The 27,494-nt window shown below is 45.2% G+C and overlaps 1 protein-coding gene across 6 annotated transcripts in view; it reads right to left on the minus strand.

Moving 5' to 3' along the window:
• SLC4A11 (solute carrier family 4 member 11) overlaps positions 1-27,494 on the minus strand; it is a 253,507-nt gene that overhangs the window by 82,763 nt on the left and 143,250 nt on the right. For 5 of the 6 annotated variants that reach the window (XM_075572644.1, XM_075572647.1, XM_075572648.1 and 2 more), the window contains exons 4-5: positions 11,801-11,847; positions 4,193-4,424 (exon numbers count right to left, since the gene is read on the minus strand). In XM_075572644.1, the coding sequence (XP_075428759.1) occupies positions 4,193-4,424; positions 11,801-11,847 (279 nt within the window). The remainder of the gene's footprint in view (positions 1-4,192; positions 4,425-11,800; positions 11,848-27,494) is intronic. The other variant, XM_075572646.1, reaches the window with a different exon arrangement.

A 27,494-nucleotide genomic window follows, 5' to 3' on the forward strand; every position in this document is an offset into this window, starting at 1 on the left:
GTCCCACCATGCCTTGCTGCTGTGGATGGAAAGCATTGTGGGGAGCGACTTTGGAAGCTCCTGATGTGATTGACAGCTATGCCACCCCACAATAAGGTGCCGTTTGGGGCCTAAGTGGGCAGTACCCACACGGGCTAAGGAATGTAATTTTTTTCGAACCACCTAGAGACACTTCACGGAATCACGGCCTTGTACGATCCTGCAGTAACGCTGCCTACAACGATTCGAATCTTCTGATTTACGCTGTGGATTTGTGGAGAGAACAGCCCCTGTTTTGTATTTTTTTAGGGGCTGTTTGTTTAGGAAGAAAAAAAAAAATCGGGGGGAAATTGCCCACTGCCGGTGTTTTGCTAGTTTTGGATTCAAAAGTGTACGGCGAGGAATAACATACTTTAGGAGTAAAATGGCAGTAGCGCTTTGCAGAACGGTCTTATCTGCCATTTGTGGAGAGTTCGAAATCATCCGGTAACATCTGCAATTCTGGCAAAAAGGGCTTGTGATTTACAGCTTCACTAAGAAGAGAAAAAAAAATTGCACAGGGAAAAAAAAAAAGTCGTGTTTCTATTTACTGCCTAAAATGGCTTTTGATGCCTAAAGATTAACGACCACATTAACGAACCGCACTTCATAGGACACCTTCTGGCTTCAGAGGACAGGCGGATGGGCCAGACTATCTCTTAGGGGCAAATTTATTAAGCTTTGCTCTGCCATATCAGAAAAAAAATAGCGAAAAAGAAAAAAAAGTGAAACCATCTGAAAACACCATGCACCTTTAATAGCACTTTGCTGATCTGTCGTTTCTCAGCTATATTTGAACGCAGAGGACCAAAAAAGCATTTTGCTTAGCAATGCGCTGCAGGCCCCTGGCAGCAAAGAGAATAACACGGAATTCATAGGATTTGATATTATTATGTATGTATCACCCAAAGGCAGAAAGCCCAAGGACAATCACATATGGCTACAGTATGGCTGGTAAGCTGAAAACATGGCAACGCTTCAAAAATCAACCGCAAGTGTACAAAATCGGCCACGCTGGTCACGGGATGTAGAGAAACGGCTTAAAAGTAGGAAGGCAGCAGGCGAAGCGCGTAGGAAGATATGTAACATTTAATAAATGCTGGTTCTTCAACTCTTCGAGTGCCTGCTGCCTTCCTGCTATTGAATCTATTCATACAACGGGATCTTCCGCAGACAAATCTTGCAAAGGCAAATAAGATCTTATCTTGCATTAAATGGGGAACGGGTGGAAGGGAAGTAAACATAATTATACACCTCATACTAATGCTTTATAAGACCACTCTTTGAACTAGAGAGAGTGCAGAGAAGAGCCACCAAATTAATAAAAGGGGATGGACAATCTAACTTATGAGGAGCGGCTAGCTAAATTATATTTGTTTAAATTAGAAAAGAGGCGTCTAAAAGGGGATATCATAACTATATACAAATATATTTCGGGGACAGTACAAGGAGCTTTCAAAAGAACTATTCATCCCACGGACAGTACAAGGGACTCGGGGGCATCCCTTAAGGTTGGAGGAAAGGAGATTTCACCAGCAACAAAGGAAAGGGTTCTTTACAGTAAGGGCAGTTAAAATGTGGAATTCATTACCCATGGAGACTGATGGCAGATATAATAGATATCTTCATATACCAGTAAAAGGTTGGTTATCTGTTTAGAAAGGAAAGGTATACAGGGACATACCAAATAAGTAAACATGGGAAGGATGTCCATCCAGTGTGTAATCTGATTGCCTATATTTGGTGTCAGGAATTAATTTAATTTTTCCCCTTATGAGAATTGATATTATCATTGCACAAACATATAGACAGGCAAAATAAAAACGAGGGAATAAACAGGTTCGTTGTCTTCATTGTCAGAAGAATAAAAATATATTTAAAACACATATACACATACTGTATGTATCAAAAATAAAAGGGAGAAAGCACACCTGAAAAAATAAATATATAGGCCAGTGCACATCATAAAAAGCTAATACAGAGATACTTCACCAAAATCCGTAGACCGGGGAAGATACAGCACATCAGGTAAGTGAAAAGTCAAAAAAGCTGCATTAAAAAGACATACAAAAAGATGTATACACACACACACAACCCCCATCTACAATATACTGTATGACAAGAGAACCATCAATTCTCCTCCTCACTTTTAAAGCTTTACATTCTTCTGCTCCTCCTTACATCTCAGCCCTAATTTCTCACTACCCACCATCCCGACTCTTGCGTTCTGCTCAAGGATGTCTTCTCTCTATCCCTTTTGTATCTAAAGCCCTCTCCCACCTTAAACCTTTCTCAGTGACTGCCCCACACCTCTGGAATGCCCTTCCCCTCAATACCTGACTAGCACCCTCTCTATCCACACTTAAGACATCTTAAAACCCACCTGCTTAACAAAGCATATAAGTAGCACCGTGGCTAATACTATACGCATGATACATAAACCTTGGCCCATTGCAGACACACTTACCACAACGTCCTCCTACTGTCTGTATGTTCTTCCTACCTACCAATTAGATTGTAAGCTCTTCGGAACAGGGACTCCTCTTCCTAAATGTTACTTTTATGTTTGAAGCCCTTATTCCCATGATCTGTTATTTGTATTATTTGTTATTTATATGATTGTCACGTGTATTACTGCTGTGAAGCGCTATGTACATTAATGGTGCTATATTAATAAAGACATTCATACATACATACGTATGTACATAGCGTGTGTGTAAAATGTTCTAGGTTGAACCAAAGTGACCATGTAAAACTTTAAGCACGTGTTGATAAGTTTGGTAATGCAAGTGCTGTCTTTCATCAGACATCTGATTCTTTTTCATGAGCACCCAGACAAGATGACAGTTTTGGGTGTGCCACATACAGCACATACATACATACCCCGGTTTAAGGACACTCACTGTAAGTACACTCGCATGTAAGGACTTGTCGCCCAATAGGCAAACAACACTTTGCGCATGCGCCTGTCAGCACGTCCTGAACAGCAATACCGGCTCCCTACCTGTACCGAAGCTGTGCGCAAGCAGGGAGACTATAAAGCCTGTTACAAATGCGTTATTTACATCAGTTATGCACGTATATGAGGCTTGCAATACCGTACATGCATCGATAAGTGGGGAAAAGGTCGTGCTTCACTTTAAGTACATTTTCGCTTTACATACATGCTCCGGTCCCATTGCGTACGTTAATGCGGGGTGTGCCTGTATACACACACACACACACACACACACACACAACTGATCAAGACGTATGCTGAATTCCCGTTTTGTTATACTTCTTTTTTCTTGTACACCTCACTTGACTATACACACACACGCACGATATAGATAATGTATATTCAAGCGAGCTGCACAAGTATATAGGTGTGTGTGGAGAAACTATATGGAGGTGTGTGTGGTTAGAATATATGGGGGGTGGGGCGGAGAGACATACATACAGTCTCTCTCTCCCCCCACACACACCCATACAGTATATTGTCTCTCTCTCCCCCCACACACACCCATACAGTATATAATCTCTCTCTCTCCCCACAGACACACCCATACAGTATATAATCTCTCTCCCCCCACACACACCCATACAGTATATTGTCTCTCTCTCCCCCCACACACACCCATACAGTATATTGTCTCTCTCCCCCCACACACACCCATACAGTATATAGTCTCTCTCCCCCCACACACACCCATACAGTATATAGTCTCTCTCTCCCCCCACACACCTATACAGTATATAATCTCTCTCTCCCCCCACACACCTATACAGTATATAATCTCTCTCCCCACAGACACACCCATATCATCTCTTTCTCTCCCCACAGACACACCCATATCATCTCTTTCTCTCCCCACAGACACACCCATATCATCTCTTTCTCTCCCCACAGACACACCCATATCATCTCTTTCTCTCCCCACAGACACACCCATATCGTCACTTTCTCCACACACATATATATATACACACACACACACACACACACACTCTCTCTCTCTCTTTCTCCCCACACACACACACCCATATAGTCTCTCCACACACACACACACACCCATATAGTCTCTCTCTCCACACACACACACACACACACACACACACACACACACACACACACACACACACACACACACACACAGACAGTGACAGTGGTGACGTGACTACAGAAAGCTCTCACCGTTCCCTTCCCTGGGAGCCCCCGAGTCCGTGAATAAAGTGCTCATGATCTTATCGAAGTTGCAGCTGGGCTCGGCGTTCTCCGGATCTTCCACAAAGTGCTTCAGCATCTCCCGCAGGACGTCGTCCAGAGAGGTCGCCGTCTCATCCAGGATGATGCTGGCTTTGGCCAGGAAGCCGTCCAGGTCCCGGTGCGCCCTCACCTCCTCCTCAAAGTTCTTTAACTTCAGGTACTTCACATGCAACGAAACACAGGCGGGAGCAAAAAACATTAGCGCGCGCAGAAATAAAGCGGAGGCAGTGCTAAAGGTCAGCGCAAAACGTACACACAGCAACACAACACTGCGAGAGGAGACAAGATACTCACAGCAGGGGGGGGGGTCACCTCCAGTCCTCAAGACCTCCCCTCTCTCCTCCCCCAACAGGTCAGGTTTTTAGTATATCCCAATCGGAGACTGCGCCACTTATACCGAAGCTGGGACTATTTGAGCCACCTGGGCCGAAGCTGGGACTATTTGTGCCACCTGGGCCGAAGCTGGGACTATTTGTGCCACCTGGGCCGAAGCTGGGACTATTTGTGCCACCTGGGCCGAAGCTGGGACTATTTGAGCCACCTGGGCCGAAGCTGAGATATCCTGAATATCTAATCTGTTGGTGGAGAGGGTCTCGAGGAGTGGGATTGCCCACCCAAGCATTATAAAATAAACATTTTCCCAAAGAGGTGCAGGAAAACCCTTGTCGCAATGCACAGCAGCCCCAAGCAATTGAGCAAAACAGTGCGTGGAAGAAAAGATGGTTTACCAAAGAACACAGCACGATGTTTATTATTATTAGAATATGGTATTCTCTGAGAGAGGGAAATCCCGAAACGAGGAAGCGAAACCTCCTGCCGCTCGTGGTAATATTGGCACGGTCATATCTACATTGTACCGCGCGGTTCTATGGATCCCGCTGGGAATTGTGAGAGGAGATTGTGGATACACACACTGAATTCTTGCTTGGGGCTGCGTTGCGTGTCGGTTTAGTTTTCTGTAGGTGTTCTTAATGCAGTGACTTTTTCTAATTGATTTGAAATGAATGATACTGTGTTACTTGTTTGCATAGCCAGGACTCCCCCCTCAGGTTTCACTCCCTTCTTCAGGGGTATTCTCCTTTCAGAGATTGCACGGTTGACCTCAGAAGTGCATGATCAATGGTACCATTTTCAAGGTTATTTTGGTTTAATAAGTACATTATACTGGGCAGGTCGTCCTTTGTTTAATTAGAACAGGGGTGGCCAACTCCACGCCCCAAGGACCATCAACAGGACAGGTTTTAAGGATATCCCTGCTTCATTGACTGAGCCGCCCATGCAAAAGCAGGAATATCCTTAAAACCCGACCTGTTTGAGGCCCTTGAGGACTGGAGTTGGAACACTCCTGTATTAAAACATGGTATTGTTAGAGGACATTTTTTTTTTTTTTTAATAGTCTACAGAGCTTTCAAAACCTCATAAGTCTCTTGTTGCTTCGTGAACGTTAATTGCGTTGCAGAGATACTTGTACAACGCTCATAGCTGAATACTTCCTAATTATATTACAGTACATAGTGGGTGCATATTCACAAGATTAACGTAAAACTGTATGCATGAATTTTGGAATTCATCAAATATTGGGTTTTTTCCAACGGATATTTTATATATACTGTATATATATATATATATATATATATATATATATATATATATATATATATATATATATATATATATAAAAACTTCACAGTAGTAATACGTGACAAGCATATAAATAACAAATAATACAAATAACACAATGGGAAGAGGCGCTTCAGAGATAAAAGTAACACTTGGGAAAAGGAGTCCCTGCCCCGAAGAGCTTACAATTAACTGATAGGTAGGGAGAACGTACAGAGACAGTAGGAGGGTGTTCTGGTAAGTGCTTCTGCAGGGGGTCGCGGTCGATGAATGAACTGTTAAGTATCAGCTGCAGAGCTACTCATAGGCTTCCTTAAGCACGTGTGTTTTAAGATGGGTCTTAAAAGGTGGATAGAGAGGGTGCTTGTCGGATATTGAGGGGGAAGAGCATTCCAGAGGTGTGGGGCAGTCAGTGAGAAGGGTGTAAGTTGGGAGAGGGCTTTAGACACAAAAGGGGTAGAGAGAAGGCATCCTTGAGCAGAACACAAGAGTCAGGGTGGTGCATAGTGAGAAATTAGGGCTGAGATGTAAGGAGGAGCAGAGGAGTGTAAGGCCTCGGTCCCGCTGCGCTCGTTGGTGCGGGCGGCCATGTCGCGAGTTCCCCACCAGCAGGGGAATCCTCGCGAGCCGGTCCCGGTCCCCCCTGGCGGCACAGCTGACTACACCCTGTGGCGCGTCAGCCGCTAGGAGACACAAGAGAATGGTGTTTCCTAGCGTTGACGCGTCACGTGGTGTGGCTGTGAGCCAATGGGGAGGGGAGGCTTCGGGAGGAGGAGAGGCTTCGGGGGGCGGGGAGGAGTGTGGAGTGAAAGCAGGTGCGTGCCTGTCTGTGTGTGTGTCTGAGTGCGTGCGTGCCTGTCTGTGTGTATGTGTGTGCCTGAGTGCGTGACTGCCTGCCTCTGTCTGTGTGTGTGTGTGTGTATGAGTGCGTGAGTGCCTGCCTGTGTGTGCGCGCTTGTGTGTGTATGAGTGCGTGAGTGCCTGCCTGTGTGTGTGTGTGTGTATATGAGTGCCTGCGTGTGTGTGTTTAAACTTACCCTCAGCAGCTCCAGCTCGAGTCCGTGGAGGGAGGGGGGGTGGGGAGAGTAGCGGGTCCCTCCGCTCAAGCCACGCCCCCCCCTCCCTGTCAAGCCTCCTACAGCTCCGGCCCCCGCTCCCTACAGACCGCATATCGCGGTCTGTGTATGTCAGCGCACCACCTGTCTGCAGTGCGGGTGCGCTGACTCTGGGAGCGGGGCCTTAGCGTTAACCTTTAAAAGTGAGGAGGAGAATTGAGTGTGAGATGCGGGATTTGATAGGAAGCCAGGAGAGGGATGTTAGCAGAGGAGACGCAGAGACAGATTTAGGAAAGAGTAGAGTGATTCTGGCAGCAGCGTTAAGGATAGAATGTAGGGGAGACAGGTGAGATGCAGGAAGGGAGGACAGCAGGAGGTTACAGTAATCGAGACGGGAGAGAATGGGGTCATATGTTGGGGTTTTAGCGGTGAAGCAACAGAGGAAAGGGCGTATCTTTGTAATGTTGCGGAGGAAAAAAACAACAGGTTTTAGTTACCTTTTGAATGTGAGAGAGGAGTCGAGTGTGAACCCTAGGCAGCGTGCTTGTGCTGCTAGGTACATACATGCATAATAATAATAATAAATAAAAAAAATCCTGCAAAACTTTACTAATGTACAATCCTCGACAAGGAGCCCAATTATAAAAAAAACCTCTGAAAAATTAAGAGTTTTCTGAAGCAAATTGTCTGAGAAGGGTTTTGATAAAGTTAGTTACATTTCTTTCCAAGGGAAATACAAAATGGCCATGTAAAGCATTCTCCTGCCAGACTGGATATTCCACTGCTGTTCAAAACGGTGCGAAGCCTGATTATCCAAGTGACAAATGCACAGCTGAATTTAACTCCTCTACTCCTGGGAAAACACCTGGGAAAGGTATGTTGTGTGTAAATATTCCTCAGAAACTAGAGTAAAGCAAATGACCATTTGATGACCATTACAAGTTCCAGCAATGTCATAAATCTAGTATAGCAAGATACAAGTAAATGCAAATCACCATTTAACAATAAATACATGAAAAAAAGGGATTGTTCTATTTTTTTTAGGCCGGAGAATGAGGGAGGAGGACGTTACCTCTCTCGTGTCTCACAGTCTGACCTGGTTTGTCTGCTAGTGGCAGGCATCTGTTTTCATGGGGTAGCCCTTTCTCACTCTCCATCTAACAAGATACTTTAACATTGGGACACAAGGCTGCACAAATGATAACCCCACAATCAGTTACTGGGCAATGCCAAAGTAGAGCGCAAAAATCCCAATGAGAACGCACTAATCAGACAATAACCTTCTCCAGCTCAAACTCTTCCAACGATTAAAGTCACAACGGGGCATAAGTAGCAAAGCAAAACAGGAGCAAACACGGGACAAAAAACATTTGTACCAGGTGGACCAAAGAAAGAAAAAAAAAAAGGTTATTACTTCTCAACAGCACTGCCAATGACTGCTTATATATAGCCCTGTGCATCTCTGGTAATGACCGATATTTCACATGCAGAATGTTCTCCTACTGTCTCTGCACGTTCTTCCTAGCTACCAATTAGATTGTAAGCTCTTTAGAGCAGGGACCCCTCTTCCTAAATGTTCATTTTTATGTATGAAGCACTTATTCCCATGTTATTTGTATGATTGTCACGTGTATTACTGCTGTGAAGCGCTATGTACATTAATGGCGCTATATAAATAAAGGCATACATACATACTTAAATCATTTCCCTCTTACTCAGGCAGATTTCAACACCATTCCAATGAGCACAGTGTAGACTGCTTCCCGGCACACAGAGTGAGGGCAGATGCCGCAGTGTTTTGGAAACCGTGTGAAGTTTTGCCCGGAAAGTAGTTGGGCATTTTCTTGTTCTCGCACATGCAAAGGAGGAGTTGGTTTTGTTGTCCCCCAAGTGAAGTACGTGCGTGGCTAGTGACGCAGGAGCCACAGGGCTTCGTGGCCAGCACTACTATTCCTTCACACATGGCCTCCGTAGTACGGGATGCCTCCTCAGCTGGCCCCTACAGACACTCCCCCAAGAGCGCAGATCTAGACATCCCGGCAATTAGCACTTGGTCTGATCTTTATTGTTGGCCGAGTTATAGGCCCATATGCATCGAGGGAAAGGTGATTCAATTATGGGGCGGAAATCTGCACCAGATTGACTGAGTCACCTGTGCTGAAGCAGGGATATCCTGAAAACCTAACCCGTTAGTGGCCTTTGAGGACTGGAGTTGGCCACTGCTGGGCTTTTCAAACCCAAATTAATTGCCTGTAAGCCGATCCCAGACACTCCATTAATAAAAAAATTAAAAAATGCCGACTCCTTAAAAGCTGGAACGTTTTTAACATGCTGTGCCACTAAACCCTCGGGTTGTCTTCTTCAGACGTCTCGAAAATCGCTCTTTGCACGGATGGTATTTATTATGACAAAGTGATAAATTGAATTAGGCTACATTCCTCGCTTCCCTCACCATGTCTAGAACAGACAATGATGATAATTGCAAGGTCAACAGAGCTAATAAAAAACAATTATGGATCGTCTGCTTTGAAAAAACACAGCACGTGGTTACCCTGCGCGGTAATGTTGAAACAAAACAAGAAAGAAAACACAAGTAAAACAATATACTGCTCTGGTCATCACATTTGGTCGCAAACACTTTAGGCCGAGTACATGGTAACTGCAGCCGTGCGGAGGCGCGCTGAGGGAAAGCCGGTGCTTCCCTGGCCTTAGTTCGCGCGCCGTCCGGGGGCGTGTCGGGGGGCGGGCCAGTGACGTCACGGAGATGGTTTGCCCTCATTGGGCGAACCGCTCACGTGACCGGCCCTGCGCTCCCGTGAGCGCTCAAACTAGAAATTTGGTAAGACCTACGCCTCTGCACGCCTGCGCGAGCCCCTGCTAAAGCGCTCTCATTGCGGCTGCAGGGGTCACTGACAAACGTCAGCGCGCCTCAGCACGGGTCAGCGCGCCACAGCACGGGTCAGCGCTTCCTGGACTCAGCATAAGAAAGGTCTCTTATAAAAAAGGTGCCAAACGGGTTCTTAAAAAAATATAATTAGCCTTGTTTGGCTGCAGGAGAGACCAGCAAAATAGTGCAGGGCCCAAAGGAATTCAACTGCTTAGACTTTTGTAGCAGAATATTTAGGGTACCAGGGATAGATCAAAATGGCTACCAGCGATTATTTGCTTTCATCCCACACACTATTTTGGAGATTACAGAATTGGTCTTGCTGATCTTCTCCAGTCTCCAGTCATGGCCCAACACACCTGTGGGGATGGCAGCTTCGCCCTTCAGAAGGCTTTTGACCTTCGCAGCAGAGGTTATAAAAAAGGACCTTCCACTGGCCCGTCGTTCAGAGCAATCCAATTTAATTATAGAACGCAAAACAATAATAGAAAAAGCTCACACAATGGGTGGGGGGAACATGTGTGCGACCGGCCTGGAGAAAGGAGAATAATCGGAAGAAAAATGATGTATGGGTTTTCTGCATCCATGGCAACACGCACCTGAGGGATGTCCCTTAGCAATAAGAAACAAAAGGGAGATTCAACAATAGCTGGAAGCACCTTGCTCCTGATCATGCCATGTCTAGTAATAATCAAGACCCGTGTGCTTTCTGCTTTTCCAGCTCAAGGCGTTAGGACCACCCACGTAGAGGGGGCTGTTATTGGAAAATAGATTTCTTTTTTTTTTTCCCCCTCCCAGACTTTATAGGCTTCCAGGATCGTGGTTTTCAGCCACCTGGGAGTAGAATTTTTTGCTACCTTCTCTCACTTACTAGGGTCCTGTTAACATAGCCAGCCAGATCTGCTCAGAGGTGCCGGTTTTTAGAAACAGATGCGTAGACAATACACCAAGACGATACATTATTCTTCCTTATTACACTGCAGAGGTGGGTATTAAATCGGGAAGACTGGTATCTGGATTCAGATGGAAGCAGAAGAATGCTTGGGACCTGAATTCTGCAGCCGTCCTTTGTCCTCATGGAAAATAATGTCGGATACCTACAGTACAAGCAGTAGGTAATCCTTGTAGGTAGATGTTTTATGAACCTGAAGGAGTTAATCATACATTTATCACTAGTTGGTAAATGCCTTCCTCCTCCAGCCTCTGCAAATCCCTGCCAGCAGCATTAATCTTCCTATGTCTGCATCCTTTAGTCGGCCTTTTGAGAGCAGATCTCTTTTTAAATGGAGGCTCCCAGGGTGATTCATCTGCCAGTTTCATTAGACCCGTAAACCAGGCCCTCCTGGGCCAGAAAGGAATGATGCCCGGCACACTCGCTTTTTCTTCCCTAAACTTCATTAGAACTCTTGGTATCTTGGGGCAGGGAGGAAAGATTTATGGACCCCCAAGCCAGACAGGACCAGAACCCCCCAACCTCAGCTATTCAGGAAAGCAGCTCTAGCAGCTGGATAGCTCCATTACTCACACCTGGTACTAATAATGCTCCTGGACACTCCCCCTGCCTTCCTTTACAAAGCAGACAACTTCCTGGTTGCACGTTCAATGTGCTTTAAACTTGAATCCAGCCTTGCCCCTAGAAGAGTCACTGTCTGACTTGATCATTGCCTGACCTTCTGCCTGTCTGACTAAGCTCGTGACCTTCTGCCTGTCTGACTAAGCTCGTGACCTCTGCCTGCCTAGGGTTGCCAGGTGTCCAGTATTCAACCGGACTGTCCTGTATTTGGACACGGCGCGAGCACAGGGGCTGGAAGGCAGGGGGGGGGCGGTGCAGCGCACAAAGTTTGCACTCCCCTGGTGTACAGTACTGCGCAAATTGTTGGGGCTATATAAATAAAAAATACGCTTACAAACATTACTAAAAAAAAACTACTATGCATGGCAATAAAAACGGCAAGAAGAAAAGGCAGTACTTACTTTTCTTGACGTGTGCAGTAATACACAGCCAGAACTCTCATTTTCTGCTGAAAGGAAATGAAGGTAGAAAATGGTAAAGGAACATCAGAAATAAACAGCGTGTGCATACATCCTGTACCGACAATAACATGTTATTATTGCAGGTAGCGGCCAAGATTGGAAAATACATCAGCAAAGCACTCAATGCATTCAATCCAAGGCAAGGTCAAGTTACTTATTTTATGTGCGCTGTTATTTCACTGGGAGAGAACCATGGACCCGCACATCTTTTCAGATGTGTCCTGCACAAGAGAGATTGCATTTTCTAATAAAACCACAGCTGACCTTCTTGGTTGTTCCAGGTTGATCGGCTTTGATACAGTGGCAATGAAACGGTACTAAAAGCTTTGTATTTATCAGTACAAACGCTACAGAATAATCACTCAGTGTTTGTCAACGCATTTGTTTACTGCAGGGGCCTGCCGGTGAAGGGGTTAAATTCAAGACCAGCACGGTCATATCCTGAGCAAACGCCCGTGCTGACTGCAACACGGCACCGGCTGTTACCGGATCTTTATCTGGGGCTGGGGCAAAATGAATGTGGGACCGAGTTCCATGATCGAGTGCATCATTTGGTCCAAAGACTTCCCAATCCATCACTTTGCCAATATATTTAGGAGAAACGCCACAGGGGATCAGGATGCTATATACAGACAACATACACTGGCGACACACTTTATTCGAGCTCGGCTAGTCCCACGAATTCGGGTATACCCGGGTGTATTGAGGTTTGTGACTGTTTTCTGCCCGAGTGCATTGAGTTATTTTCCAGGCAGGGATTGAAGCATTTTATTCCCGCTGGCTGCAATACTGCACAGTATATATATATATACTGCATTACAATTCATGAATTTATGCCATCTGGTAGACACGCGAAGCATTGCAGCCTATTAAATCCTAATCATTATCATTTAACAGATCAGCCGCCCATCAGCCAGGCATGAACCCAGGCTGGGAAGGCAAATGCAACGGGGCTTGTCAGAGGTGAGGAGCGGCGCATTTCAGGTATCTGCCAGGTACATACTGGGTATTTGCTCGAATAAAGTGTGTCGCAGCAGTACTTAGCGACTCACTCAAGCACAGACGTGCTCCTACCACACAACAAAGTGTGTGTATGTGTATGGGGTGGGGTGTGTGTGAGCGGGGAGGATGTGGGTGTGTGGTGGTGGGGGTTGCACATGGGTGAGCAGTTCCAGTCTTCAAGAGCCACCAACAGTCACCTGTGCTGAAGCAGGGATATCCTGAAAACCTGGCCTGTTGGTGGCCCTTGATGGCGGAAACACGGACCTAAAAGTGTGTGCTATAGCACAGGGGTGGGCAGCTCTAGTCCTCAAGGGCAACCAACAGGGTCAGGTTTTCAGGATATCCCTGCTTCAGCACAGGTGACTTCATCAAAGACTGAGCCACCTGTGCGAAAGCTGGGATATCCTGAGAACCTGACCTGTTGGTGGCCCTTGAGGACTGGACTTGGCCGCCCCTGGTCTATGTCTGTGTAATTTTGGAGCAGACAACACACCGCCCCATTTTTTAGTGCAGAAACAAAAAAAGTCTATTATCGCTGGTGCTAGAAGTATTAGAAGTCAAAGTTAATGTCCCCCCTTCCACCTGGCAGATTATTATTTTTTCACATAGATTAAAAAGGAAGAAAATGTATATGTCTTGTTCTGTTGTATATTATATCTGTAAAACTCAATAAAATTTAAGTTATAAAAAAAAGGAAGAAACAGTGACACACGAGATGGGCAAGATTTGAAACACATCTACCTGTGCATCATGTAACACCTCCCCCCCCCCCCCCAACTACTCCTGGCACGCCCCTTGGGCACATAGGGCAAAATGAAGGGTTAAAACATTGACGCTACGAGGCACAAAACTTAAAATTACACACAGCTCCACAGTTTTGCTCCAAAATTGCCTTTGTTCATCGACCACTTAAGAGTCTACACGAGCTGAGGGATTCTCTGCACCATTGTACAGTGCAACATGTCCGTGTGGTCGGAAGGGGTTAAATTCCGCTTGCATCAAACATTTGCCTTGAGGGGAAAAAAGCATTCCCTATAAATCTCAACATACGTGCAGGTGACAAAGTGCTATCCACGCAGCCATGCCTCAAATACTCAACCAATAAGCGTCGTCTTCATCTTTTAAAAGTGTCACTGCAAAGCAATGCGTTGCTGGGCCCTCTCGCACTCAGATTTTAATGCACACACAGCTATTATATATTATTATATAAAATATATATATATATATATAGAGAGATAAAGAGTGGAACCTAGCTCTAACCCCTGATAGGTGAAAGCGTGCTGCCTAGGGAAAAGAAAGCCAAGGCCAAAGAGGTGTACCAAAGAAGGTGCACTACAGAGTCCCTTAACAGGCGCACCGCAGACCTTTATAGTATAGGCGGTCAGGGATGAATGTAGTGAATGTAGTGAATTTTTATTAAGTTGCTGTGCAAACGTGCATTTTAAAAAAAGTATATAGTGAATAGTTGATTCCTATATACTTGATTAAAAAATAGACAGCTAACGTCTATTGGAACTCTGCCAGAGATCACAGCAAACTCTAGTGTTAGCAATCTATGAGGTATCCAGGCCAAAAAGGATTTTTTTAAAACTCCATAACTTCACCTTTTCTAATTACGAGGTAGGTATATATACTCAGGTGTTAGTGCAAGTACACATAGAAGACGGTTGCTAAACGATCCCCTTTAATTCCTGGAGACTTAATGTTTGTCAATGATGGGGTTAGCAATCTCTATATACCCGTGTTGTACCTGTGTCCATACATGGGGGACACATTAGAGTGATATTAGGCGTTGTATAGTGGCGTTGTTGGTCTATCAAGTGATACCCTAGAAAAATAGGGATGAGTGTCTGCTCCTAACTGACCATAGATAAAGAAGTGCTATCCATGTTATTTTCCATAACAGCCCAGTTTGATGCTGTGTATCAGTGTTGATTGCTGCTCTATATGTCCTAAGAGAGATCATATGGGCATGAGCTGCGCATGCGCCAAGATCTGGAGTGGTATTAGGTGATGTATAATGGCGTAGTTGGCTTATCAAATGGTTCCCTATGGAGATGGGGGTAGGTATCTACTTCTAACTGACAATATATAAAGAGGTGCTATCAATGTTATTTTCATGCCAGCTCAGTTTGATGCTGTGCATCAGTGTAGTTCGCTGCTTGATATATCCTTAGAGAGCTCCTATGGGCATGGGCTGCGCATGCGCTGAGATCTAGGCTTCTTGTATTGCGAATCGACGGCTAGTGCAAAGGTAAGGGACATCCACGGAGAACAGCACTGTTGTGATGCCTCTTGGTGAATATGGTAGTTATACAGACTTTTTGTTTTTTATTAACATCTGAAAGACTATGCAGTCCTTTTATGTGCCTGAGCCCGTTTGACTACTAATCATTGCTATTGATTCGCCAACTGTTGCCCTGATGTATGCAGAGACTGCTTAAAACCACTATCTTAGCTTTACCTGCGACGCATGCGCAATCTGCGTTTCAAAACGGGCTCAGGCACATAAAAGGACTGCATAGTCTTTCAGATGTTAATAAAAAACAAAAAGTCTGTATAACTACCATATTCACCAAGAGGCATCACAACAGTGCTGTTCTCCGTGGATGTCCCTTACCTTTGCACTAGCCGTCGATTCGCAATACAAGAAGCCTAGATCTCAGCGCATGCGCAGCCCATGCCCATAGGAGCTCTCTAAGGATATATCAAGCAGCGAACTACACTGATGCACAGCATCAAACTGAGCTGGCATGAAAATAACATTGATAGCACCTCTTTATATATTGTCAGTTAGAAGTAGATACCTACCCCCATCTCCATAGGGAACCATTTGATAAGCCAACTACGCCATTATACATCACCTAATACCACTCCAGATCTTGGCGCATGCGCAGCTCATGCCCATATGATCTCTCTTAGGACATATAGAGCAGCAATCAACACTGATACACAGCATCAAACTGGGCTGTTATGGAAAATAACATGGATAGCACTTCTTTATCTATGGTCAGTTAGGAGCAGACACTCATCCCTATTTTTCTAGGGTATCACTTGATAGACCAACAACGCCACTATACAACGCCTAATATCACTCTAATGTGTCCCCCATGTATGGACACAGGTACAACACGGGTATATAGAGATTGCTAACCCCATCATTGACAAACATTAAGTCTCCAGGAATTAAAGGGGATCGTTTAGCAACCGTCTTCTATGTGTACTTGCACTAACACCTGAGTATATATACCTACCTCGTAATTAGAAAAGGTGAAGTTATGGAGTTTTAAAAAAATCCTTTTTGGCCTGGATACCTCATAGATTGCCAACACTAGAGTTTGCTGTGATCTCTGGCAGAGTTCCAATAGACGTTAGCTGTCTATTTTTTAATCAAGTATATAGGAATCAACTATTCACTATATACTTTTTTTAAAATGCACGTTTGCACAGCAACTTAATAAAAATTCACTACATTCACTACATTCATCCCTGACCGCCTATACTATAAAGGTCTGCGGTGCGCCTGTTAAGGGACTCTGTAGTGCACCTTCTTTGGTACACCTCTTTGGCCTATATATATATATATATATATATATATATAACTGAACGTGTTTACAGTTGTCTAGGCAACCATGATGCTTCGGCCTATTCTATGCACGGTTGCTAAGGGCCTCTTAGCAACGTGCCGACATAGAAGCCCTTCAATGCTGCACTACAGGGGGTCATGGTCCAAAGCAGGGGTGCTCAACTCAAGTCCTCTAGACTCCTCCTCCCCCCACCCCTCCCAACAGGTCAGGTTTTCAGGCTAACCCAGCTTCAAGCCACCTGCACTCATCAGTCCCTACTTCAGCACAGGTGGCTCAATCAGTGGCTCAGTCATCAGCCGTCCGTGCTGAAGCTGGGATGTCCTGAAAACTTGACCTGTTGGGGTGGGGGGGTGGGGGGCTTATGGACTGGTGTTGACGTGCCCTGGCCAAGGAGGATTCAGATTTTTCTCCATGCACTTTCTGTAGATGAGACGGTCGTGCACCTGGATAGTTAAACTCGCTCACCAGGCAGAAGGAACGGAGGTTACTGAAAATCAAACATTAAAACCACCCCGGTCTTATTTTTAACAAACATCTTGTTTTATCCCAGATTTCTAGCTGGGGAAGCTGGAAAGCGGAAAGGAGCCAAGTTTTATATCCTATGAAGACAACTAAAAGGGATAATATATTCAGGATTGCCCCCTTAAACTTATCTCTACAACACTGCAACATTTTCTTCACTAGAAAATGTCGTATTAAAAAAAAAAAAAAAAAATTAATCTTGACCTTAAATTTTATCTTTGTTATAAAAATAAAAAACACAGGAGAAGACGTACTTATTTACTGGTGCTAAGCCATCAAGAACTTTTAAGCCCCATTCATTAGAACAGGGGTGTGCAAACTGGGGGCGCAAGATTTTTGGGGTGCGGGGATGGGTGAAGCGGTTGCAGAGGCCCCCGAACTTTGCCCCAAGGCATTTAAATTAAATGCCGGAGGACCGCGCGAGGCCTCTGCAACTTCACTTACCGTGATTGTCGGCTTCGGCGTTGCGTCGCTGTGGCAGCGCGGTGGCAAATGACGCTGTGACATCACATGACCCCACAGCATCATTTCACGCCTCAGAGCAGGTAAGGGGGAGCGAGCAGGGGTGTAAGAGCCGACAGGGGGGCAAGAGGTTTGCGCTCCCCTGCACTAGAATGTAGGTTCATGACAAAAAGAAAGTTTATGACGTATGAATTAATACATCCTAAAAAGCAACTTAAAGCCTTAAAAGGACAACTACAGGGCAGGAGAAGTTACAGGTACAGAAGAGTGTTACAGGGCTGAGAACAGAGGGGGGTCTGCACAGGGCAGGAGAAGTTACAGGTACAGAAGAGTGTTACAGGGCTGAGAACAGAGGGGGGTCTGCACAGGGCAGGAGAAGCTACAGGTACAGAAGAGTGTTACAGGGCTGAGAACAGAGGGGAGTCTGCACAGGGCAGGAGAAGTTACAGGTACAGAAGAATGTTACAGGGCTGAGAACAGAGGGGAGTCTGCACGGGGCAGGAGAAGTTACAGGTACAGGAGAGTGTTACAGGGCTGAGAACAGAGGGGGGTCTGCACAGGGCAGGAGAAGTTACAGGTACAGAAGAGTGTTACAGGGCTGAGAACAGAGGGGGGTCTGCACAGGGCAGGAGAAGCTACAGGTACAGAAGAGTGTTACAGGGCTGAGAACAGAGGGGAGTCTGCACAGGGCAGGAGAAGTTACAGGTACAGAAGAATGTTACAGGGCTGAGAACAGAGGGGGGTCTGCACAGGACAGGAGAAGTTACAGGTACAGAAGAGTGTTACAGGGCTGAGAACAGAGGGGGGTCTGCACAGGGCAGGAGAAGTTACAGGTACAGAAGAGTGTTACAGGGCTGAGAACAGAGGGGGGTCTGCACAGGGCAGGAGAAGTTACAGGTACAGAAGAGTGTTACAGGGCTGATAACAGAGGGGGGTCTGCACAGGGCAGGAGAAGTTACAGGTACAGAAGAGTGTTACAGGGCTGAGAACAGAGGGGGCTCTGCACAGGCAGGAGAAGTTACATGTACAGAAGAGTGTTACAGGGCTGAGAACAGAGGGGGGTCTGCACAGGGCAGGAGAAGTTACAGGTACAGAAGAGTGTTACAGGGCTGAGAACAGAGGGGGGTCTGCACAGGGCAGGAGAAGTTACAGGTACAGAAGAGTGTTACAGGGCTGAGAACATCTCAAACATGTAAAGTGCACGTGTTTTAAAGCAGCAGCGGAGATCTGAGCAGCAATACAAATCTACAAAGATTCCCCGGTGTCTGCCGTGATCGTGCAGCGGGGGAGCGGGGGGGGGGGGGCGTCCATGCTACCCAAATGGGAACCGCCTGCAGCATTAATCACCCTGTGCCGTGACAGCGGGTGGCAGCGGAACAGAAGACCGCTAGGTTAGCTACATCTGTAGCCTGACTCTCACCGAGAAGATACACAATTCGTGGTGCTGTGTGACGGAACGTCTTTGAGAAATTGAAGATGAACGTAGCCCCAAAACCTGACTTATTGCAACTACAAAAGAAGACACTCGAGTGGACTGCGAGCGATGAAAGTTTGACCGGTGTGTCCGGCCCGTCCTCGCGTATGGACGTGAAACTTGGACCATAAATGCAAAGACATTGCGGATGCTTCAGACACTTCAAAGCAGTATAAAGAGATGCATGCTGGGTATTAAAACCAAACCAAAGTCTGACATCCTCACAAGGGTGAATGAATTAAAATAGCAGGGGGACAGACATATCGCAAGAAGACAGGACCACTGTTGGGTAAAGATAGTACTCAACTGGATATTAAAAAACCGACGACCAAAAGTAACACGGGAGGATGAAATTATTAGGAGATTTGTTTGAGCAGCGTCGAGCCTGGCAAGCCTGGAAAATTGTTGGGGCGAGCTTCATCCAGCTGTCAATTTTAACAGTAAATGAGCTATAAATGGTCTATTTCCAAACGCAGTTATGGGAGTATGAATGAGCACGGAAACGTTGATCCGAATAAAACGCTGTGCGAACAATGGGTTAATGGAGATCAACGTTTCGGTGGTCGTCTGGCATGGAAAGGTTAGGCTTCATTAAACTGGTCAAGCAGCGTTTTCCTCACCCGTATGACGTTCGCGTAAGCAGCAGGGCACACAGCTGGCAGATCCCAGGCAGATGTTGCTCAACCTGACGTACTTACAGTATAGTGTACGTTCAAAACCGGGGGAGATTCTGGAAGGATGTAAAATTTGGAGCCTTCCATCTTCTAGACCAGGAGTGGCCAATTCAAGTCCTCAAGGGCCACCAACAGGACGGGTTTTAATAATATCTCTGCTTCAGCACAGGTGGCTCAATCAGTGGCTCAGTCAAAGACTGAGTAGGGATATTGCCAATACTTTGCCTGTTTGGGGTCCTGGAGGTGTGGCGTTGCCCATTCCTGGTTTGGCAGTCCAAGGACCACTTTTGCTGAAGCAGGAATATCCTGAAAACCTAAAGGTTGTTGGCCCTTGAGGACTGGAGTTGGCCACGCTTGACATCTGTCCAAATACAAGCAATACAAAATGTGCATCAGGATTGCCCCTTTCCACCAGAAACTCCGGCAGTAGGAAATGAATCTCTGATTCTGGGCAGGTAAGTGGAGGGCATGACACAGTTTGCACATGCGGCTCATTGCAGAAAACCTGTCACATGCTGGCCCAGAACTGGGCCACAGGTGGGATTTCTAGACTGCTCCCTCCGTGGTCACAGAGTGAATGCCTAATGCCCGTTATTGCTTTTGTAGGCCTAATATTCCCCATAAATGTACATTTAATGCGAGACAAATGGAGTGCTTAACAGTGCCATTACTTTAACATGTTCTCATTTAGTAAAGCTTAACTGTACTGTGCGTGGAAACGAGAAATGACTAACAAAATAAAAATACTTTCATTTACTTGAAATCTTGCAAAATTGGGACTTCAAATGCTATTCATCATTTGCATATGCACAGATTGGCACAGCCTCAACCACATAGCCACCTTAAATGTCACGGTTTGGACATCCAAGTAATGTGTAATGTATACAGCAAGATTGCTTTCTGTGCAAAAATGGGCATTTTGTGCACAGAAACGCCATACTACCCTCGTAAGATTGCAATGAGACCCAGTGTGGAATGGAACAACTCTCTGGTGCAATATTCCTAGATTTTATAAAGGCTTTTGATACTGTTGATCATGTTATGTTGCTAAACAAACTCCAGTGCTCTGGAATAGGGGGAATACATTTTAAACTGGTTTCATTCCTATCAGGTAGATCCCAACATGTGTCTCTCAGGCTCTAACTGTAACCCCTTAGATACCACCTGTGGCATCCCGCAAGGCTCTGTTCTGGGGACCCTACTCTCAGTACTGTATTCGTCAATGATCTTCCTACAGCTTGTAAGGTTGCTTCAATAGACATGTATGCAGATAACAATCTTATATGCACGCAGCCCTCGCCTCTCTGACCTCTAACACATACTTCAATCGGATTTTTTGAGACTTGAAATTTGGATTTCCCAAAAGAAACGGTTTAAATACTGATAAGACTAACAATGGTATTTGGGACCAAGGCTACATTTCTAAGGCCGAGTCCATAGACGGACAGGCCGTGCTGAGGCGTGCGGACGCTCCGCGCTGAGCCCCTGCATCCTCAATGAGGATGCCTCGAGAGGGGGCTCACGCGAGCGTCCGCAGGCGTGCTGACGAGTTGGAGGTTTCAGCCGAGCGCCAAGCTGTTTTTCAGCGCGCTGTCGGCTGAAAACCTCCAATCACAGTACAGCAGCGTCAACGGCACGGCGCCGTGACATTGACGTCAGTGCGGCGCGGGCGATTGGCCCAGCGACGCCACTGACCCGCCTCCAACCACCTCCCCCCGGCTCCCTTCGCGCACGCTGGATCGCCTGCAAGTCCGTGCAATCGCGCTGACTGAAGCAGGCGAGCCTCAGCGTTAGCGCGCCTCCGCTCTCCCCACACCTCTATGGCCCGGGCCTAAAGCTACCAATGACAGCTTCAAATCAGAACCAACACAAATACTATCCTAGCCCCTGTTACTAGTTTAAAATATCTGGGCATATGGTTTGACTCCCATTTAACATTTGGGTTGCACATGGATACCCAGACATCCAAATCCTATGCCAAACTAGGTATACTTTATAGGAGCAAATCCTCCCTAAACCCGCTGGTCCTAAAGGGCATCGCTCAGCAGATGCTAATGCCAATGATAGACGATGGGGAAATAGTATATGGAAAAGCACCTCAAAATCACCTTGGCAAACTATACACCCTCAACAATTCAATATGCCGCTTTGTCCCCCAATGTAACTACAACACACATCACTGCGAAATGCTCAAAGAACTAGATTGGCCATCACTTGAGTGATCAATTTGAGGAAAGTTCATCTTTCCGGTCTTGCCTTCAAATCCTCTCTGGGCAAGCAACCAATATGAACAAGCTCCTCACCCAAACACACGCAGCACTTATCATCCGAGATCTGACTCCAAAAGACTGTTCATCGTCCCGAGGTTAAACAAAGTATCCGGCCGTTCCTCCTGGAATAGTCTACCGGAGACTCTCACATCCACCACCAGTGTAAGTTCTTTCAAAACTTGAAGCACTCATTTTAATCTGGTCTGTAAATGTTACATACGCCTATAACATATATTATAATTAACTATTCATGCAATGTCTTTAAATATAAATCTATAACCTCTGTACTTTTAATGTGACCATGTATTGATATCATAAGTGTGCCCAGGACATACCTGATAACGAGGTAACTCTCAATGTATTACTTCCTAGTAACACATTTTATAAATAAATACTCGCACTTTCATTAATAGGCAGCAGAGTTGAGACAAAGCATTGCAAAAAAAAGTCAAATGACAAAACAGTGATTCCCAACAGGGGGTGCATGAGGTGTCTCCATGGGGTTTGCTAAAAAGAAAACATTTAATGGGGATCCCAGGCAGTATAATGGATTCTGGAGCTCGTGTGGGGACTTTGCACTTGGTAAGGCCACAAACTGCACCTTAGCGTGGGTGGTATCAATCACAGCTGGAGCTTCCAAAGTCGTGTCTCATTCACAGCAGCAAAGCATTGTGGGACGGGACTTTGGAAGATCCCACAGTAATTGACAGCCATACCGTTCATTCTGCCTGCACACACCGATGTGCAGTTTGGGGCCTCGAGACTGTATTTCCCCCCCACATGTTCAGGACACTGTACTGCTGGGATCGGTCACACCTTTTTGTTAGCCACAGTCGGATAAGTCGGCAATAAAGACTTATTAATTAGGGGCTCGCTGAAGAAATATCTTTTAAACAGGGGGTGCACAATGTAACAAAAAGGGAACGGCTGAATTAAAACATATACATTGGACACTGCAGGTCCATAAAGCAAATAAAATGAAGCCCTTCCGAAAATGCACATTGCGTGTTGTATGTTTGTGAATATCGCTATAATTGGAGCTACACACATTTTTCAACTAGCTAAAACAAGGAGAACACACGGGAACCACACACACACACACACACACACACACACGTAGATGTAAAAAATTGAGTTATAGTTCCTAAAACCGTAGAGAATTCCTTTTCTCGAACATAACCCAAAACAGAATTGCATCAACAACAAAAAAAAAGTGTTCTGAAATGGTATACAGGGGTTTACTGAAGTAGGACTTTCAAATAAAAAATGTAAAAAAAACACAAAAAGACCCATTTATTTCACGGTGATTTGACTCCACAAAGGAAGAGTCGGATCTTCATTTTCATTTGTGGACCAAATGACATATAAAAATTCTGAGCGCACGACCAGGGGACTTTAGAGCAGATTCCATGATCCGTGTTTCTCAAAGTGATGTCCCATTGAAGTGTTTCACACGGATTCCGGAGACACTTTACTGAACCAGTTCTGGCTGTTCCAATAGCCTACCCGTCAGGTTATAAAAAGCCTACAGATCAGGAGACAGGTTAAAAAGCTGGAAATGCAGCAAAACCGGTTTTAACTAAAAAATAAATAAAAAGAATGTATGTTAAATATGCCGGGTCATTATTTACATTATTATTTTTTAACACATTTTTTTTTTTAAACAAAAAGTAAATATTGTAGTCAATTTCCTTTGCATGGGAGCGATGGGTCTGAAGGAAAAAAATAAATAAAAAAAACTTGTTCATAATCCGATGTGAGCTTTTCCCTGCTGGAAGCGTTTGTAATGCAGCCGCCAGGTACCAGCCACAAGACTTAGTGCCAATGTATAAAATCTTTCCTCACCCAGACCTGCCAGTGGACAAAAGATGAACAATACAAAACGGGCAGGATTGTAAAGCTTTATTCAGGCCGTACCGTATCTATGACAAGTAATGTTTATTCATACAGGGATACAGTGCACAGTGCGCACGCTGCATTTATGGTCAATGCCATATACTGCAAGAAGCAAATTCAGCATAAATCCACACTTTGCTGGCGTTTTTCTGCATTAATGTTTAAACAATGCACGTTTTGCTTTTAAACAGGCACTACATAACTGTTTTCGACCACTGGTCGAGGGAGACGGAGTGGCTCAGTGAGTAACGACACTCACTGGCACAGAGTTTGAAGCAGGGGAACCTGGTTCAATCCCCGGTGTTGACTCCTTGTGACCTTGGGCAAGTCACTTTATCTCCCTGTGCCTCAGGCACCAAAAACCTGAAAATTGCAGGGAACCTTTTAGGGTGGCCAGGGGAACTCAAGAGTTCCTAGGAACCCTGGTTGAAAAACACTGGTTTAGACAATGCAGGGCTACGAAATACACTTAGATGTTTCACAAGTAAAGAATGTCCATTTACTTGTACTATGCATGTGCTACCACTGCCCAGCACTAAAACATATTAAGTACAGCCCAACAGAACAGGCAACATGGGGTTTGATTGTATTATTAAACGATCCCTCAAAACCTCCAGTGCCTCACATCGTTGCATCTCTGTGACAGGTATAGTACTCAGCATTGCATGCCTAACCCAACCCTAACCCTACATTTCATCAGACCCCTGCACCTGTTGGTTAATGATGCACAAGGTGCTAATACAAGGAGGTCCCATCACAGGCTGTGCCACGTCCGAAGCAAGTAACCCAGACCATATAGCATTGTGACCGCTCCAGCCATCTGCACATTAAATCTCCACTGGGCATTAAGGAAGCCGATTCAAGAAGCCGGGTGATACCTAAAGTTCAAGAGCTGTATTACCACTTCAGGTCAAGCGTTCCTTTAATGCGTCAATGAATTGGGAGCAGCAATTACTTGGCACAATATAATAACAGGATGTATAATATTAGAAATACATGGTACAGTATATGCAACATAACGGCATTCCTCACCGCTGTGAATTTGTCTTTTGCTGAATGAATACGACAGGTCTGGGATGTCACCAACCTTTGCTCGTACTTTAGTGCTCTGATGCTCGTCAAGAGAAAATTCTGGTGTAGCGCCAAGGATCAATCTATCGGATGACTATCACCCGTACAAGTTTTTAAATGCTCCTCCCTTGTTGCTCTAATCCACAAAAACCAGTTGCTTCCGTGTTTCTCATTGTCCGATATCAGTATCAACGTTAGCTCGACCTATATATAACTTTACTACAACACAAAGAGCGACAGGGAATGCGAACACAAGGATGTATTTAGTACCGGCATCAAGAAGAGCAAATAGGCTCTAGTGGTTCATAAAAAAATCATCCCCAAAACAGTAAAGGGCGGAAGGAGAAGGTGACTGGCAAGGTCTCTGCCTCTGGGATACGAACGGGGCGCCTCCAGTTCAGTGAGCTCGCCTTGTGCAGGTCACTATCTGCCACATGATCAATATTAGATTGTAAGCTCTATGGGGCAGGGACCTGCTAAATAATATATACTCAGAGTGCTGCGCACACTGGCAGTGCGATATCAGAAATGGTATTATGATGACTATGCAAATGGTTAACACTTTCTTGGGCTTTTGTTACAAAAACGGTGTTGTGCCAGACCCTATCTATATCGCATCAAAACATAGGACCAGAAATAGGACCAGAAATGGAACATAATGCTGCAGACAGCCGAAAGCTCGTCTGTGACAGTCATATCTAGACATACACTTATACACTTTAGCAAACTCAACAATACATTAATAATAGTGATGCTAAAAACAGTGCGGCTTGCGTCACCTCTGTGGGAATCTCCCAAGCCCATTTGTATCAAGGCCAAAAAAGTAATTAAAGCACTTTAAGAACACTTGCTTCAGCAAAACAAATGCAAATCAAAGCTTTTCTTCTTCAAGCCTGTTCACATTTGCTGGTGAGATTCAACCGTACAGTTCTTGTTTCCCTACTAGAAGTTACTTATTACAGAATATTTTTATTTTTAAACCTCTCATTAAAAAAAGGAAAATGACTTTAAAGGGACAGCGTGTGTTGCTGTAATTGTTCTCCGCAGGAGTCCCATTACTGCGCCTGAAATATCAAGCTAGTCAGCGTTTGTTAAAGCACAACAACACTGCCCCTGGCTGTGCTACCAAGACCCCAACCTGCTCGTTAACAGCTAATGACTGCAATTTGGACTATTCCTGCTCGTGCTCCTATTCGTTCACCTAAAAGTGACACCTCTGAACTCATGAGCCCTGTAAACCGGGTCACTGCTACTCTTGTGATTAAGTGGCGCGGTGTGACGTCAACTTCAAAAGACAAGAGACTGGGCAGGGCAAAAGAACGCCACGCCAAAGGAGATACGTGGTCTACTGAAGGAGTGGGCAACTCCAGTCCTCAAGGGCCCCCAACAGGCCAGGTATTGGGTATATCCCCGCTTCAGCACAGGTGGCTCAAGCAGTGGCTCAGTCGACGACGGAGGCACCTGTGCTCAAGCAGGGATATCCCCAATACCTGGCCTGTTGGGTACCCTTGAGGACTGGACTTGCCCACCCCTGGTATAGGCGGCCCAAGGACCCCTCCAAGGGCCCTTATAGACTGGTACTGGCTGCGGACAGCGAGTTGTAGAGTACTGGCATGAGATGTAGGTAAGAAACCTAGACGTAGTATTTTACACATTATCATGTGTTCCTTGCTTGTCCAGATCACATAATTCATTGTGAAATCGTGCTGTAGTTCTAGACAGAAATATCTCACATATCTAGCACGGGGAAAGAATGCCGTCCGATATTTCCAGCGTTACCTGCCCTGCTGTCACTCTCCCATTCTCAGGCACGCTACATTACCAGGTACTGTCCCACACACTGTGCCACGCCTGCTATTTACCCCTGGGCAATGTGCACTGTGGTTTCAGGGCTTACATTCCAACATCTACAAAAAAACAGATCAACGTATAAGCAACACATGTTAAAAATGTCTTGTTAACAGTTAAATGGGTGTGCGCTTTAAATGGCCACTCTAATACACATTGCCACGCGTCACTGCTGCTGCTTTATGTATGGTTTGAACTTGTCGTGTACATGTCACTCACAAAACAATGCGGCTGAACGGTTTGGTTTACTGGGCAATCTTCTCAAGATGTCCAGGTTAGGAGAACAACCAATATCTTTGCAGTCAGTGGCATTCCCGGCTGTTACCACATACTGTACATAGTTACATAGTTACATAGTGACATAGTAGATGAGGTTGAAAAAAAAGACATACAGTACATCTATCAAGTTCAACCGATGCTAAATTTAGACGACAGATACGTAATCCTATATCCGTACTTACAGTATATTGATCCAGAGGAAGGCAAACAAAAAAACCACAGTAAAAAATCATCCAATGATATCTCATAAGAGAAAAAAAATAATTATTTCCTGACTCCAAGAATTGGCAATTGGATAACTCCGGGATCAACATCTTTCTCATGTTTACTTATTTGGTATATCCCATTCCTATCTAAAAAGATGTCCAACCTTTTTTTGAACAAATCTATTGTATCTGCCGTCACAGTCTCCATGGGTAATGAATTCCACATTGTAACTGCCCTTACTGTAAAGAACCCTTTCCTTTGTTGTTGGCGAAATCTCCTTTCCTCCAACCTAAAGGGATGCCCCCGAGTCCTTTGTACTGCCCGTAGGATGAATAGTTCTTT

The sequence above is a fragment of the Ascaphus truei genome, chromosome 1 (assembly GCF_040206685.1).
Source record: "Ascaphus truei isolate aAscTru1 chromosome 1, aAscTru1.hap1, whole genome shotgun sequence".
Taxonomy (NCBI): domain Eukaryota; kingdom Metazoa; phylum Chordata; class Amphibia; order Anura; family Ascaphidae; genus Ascaphus; species Ascaphus truei.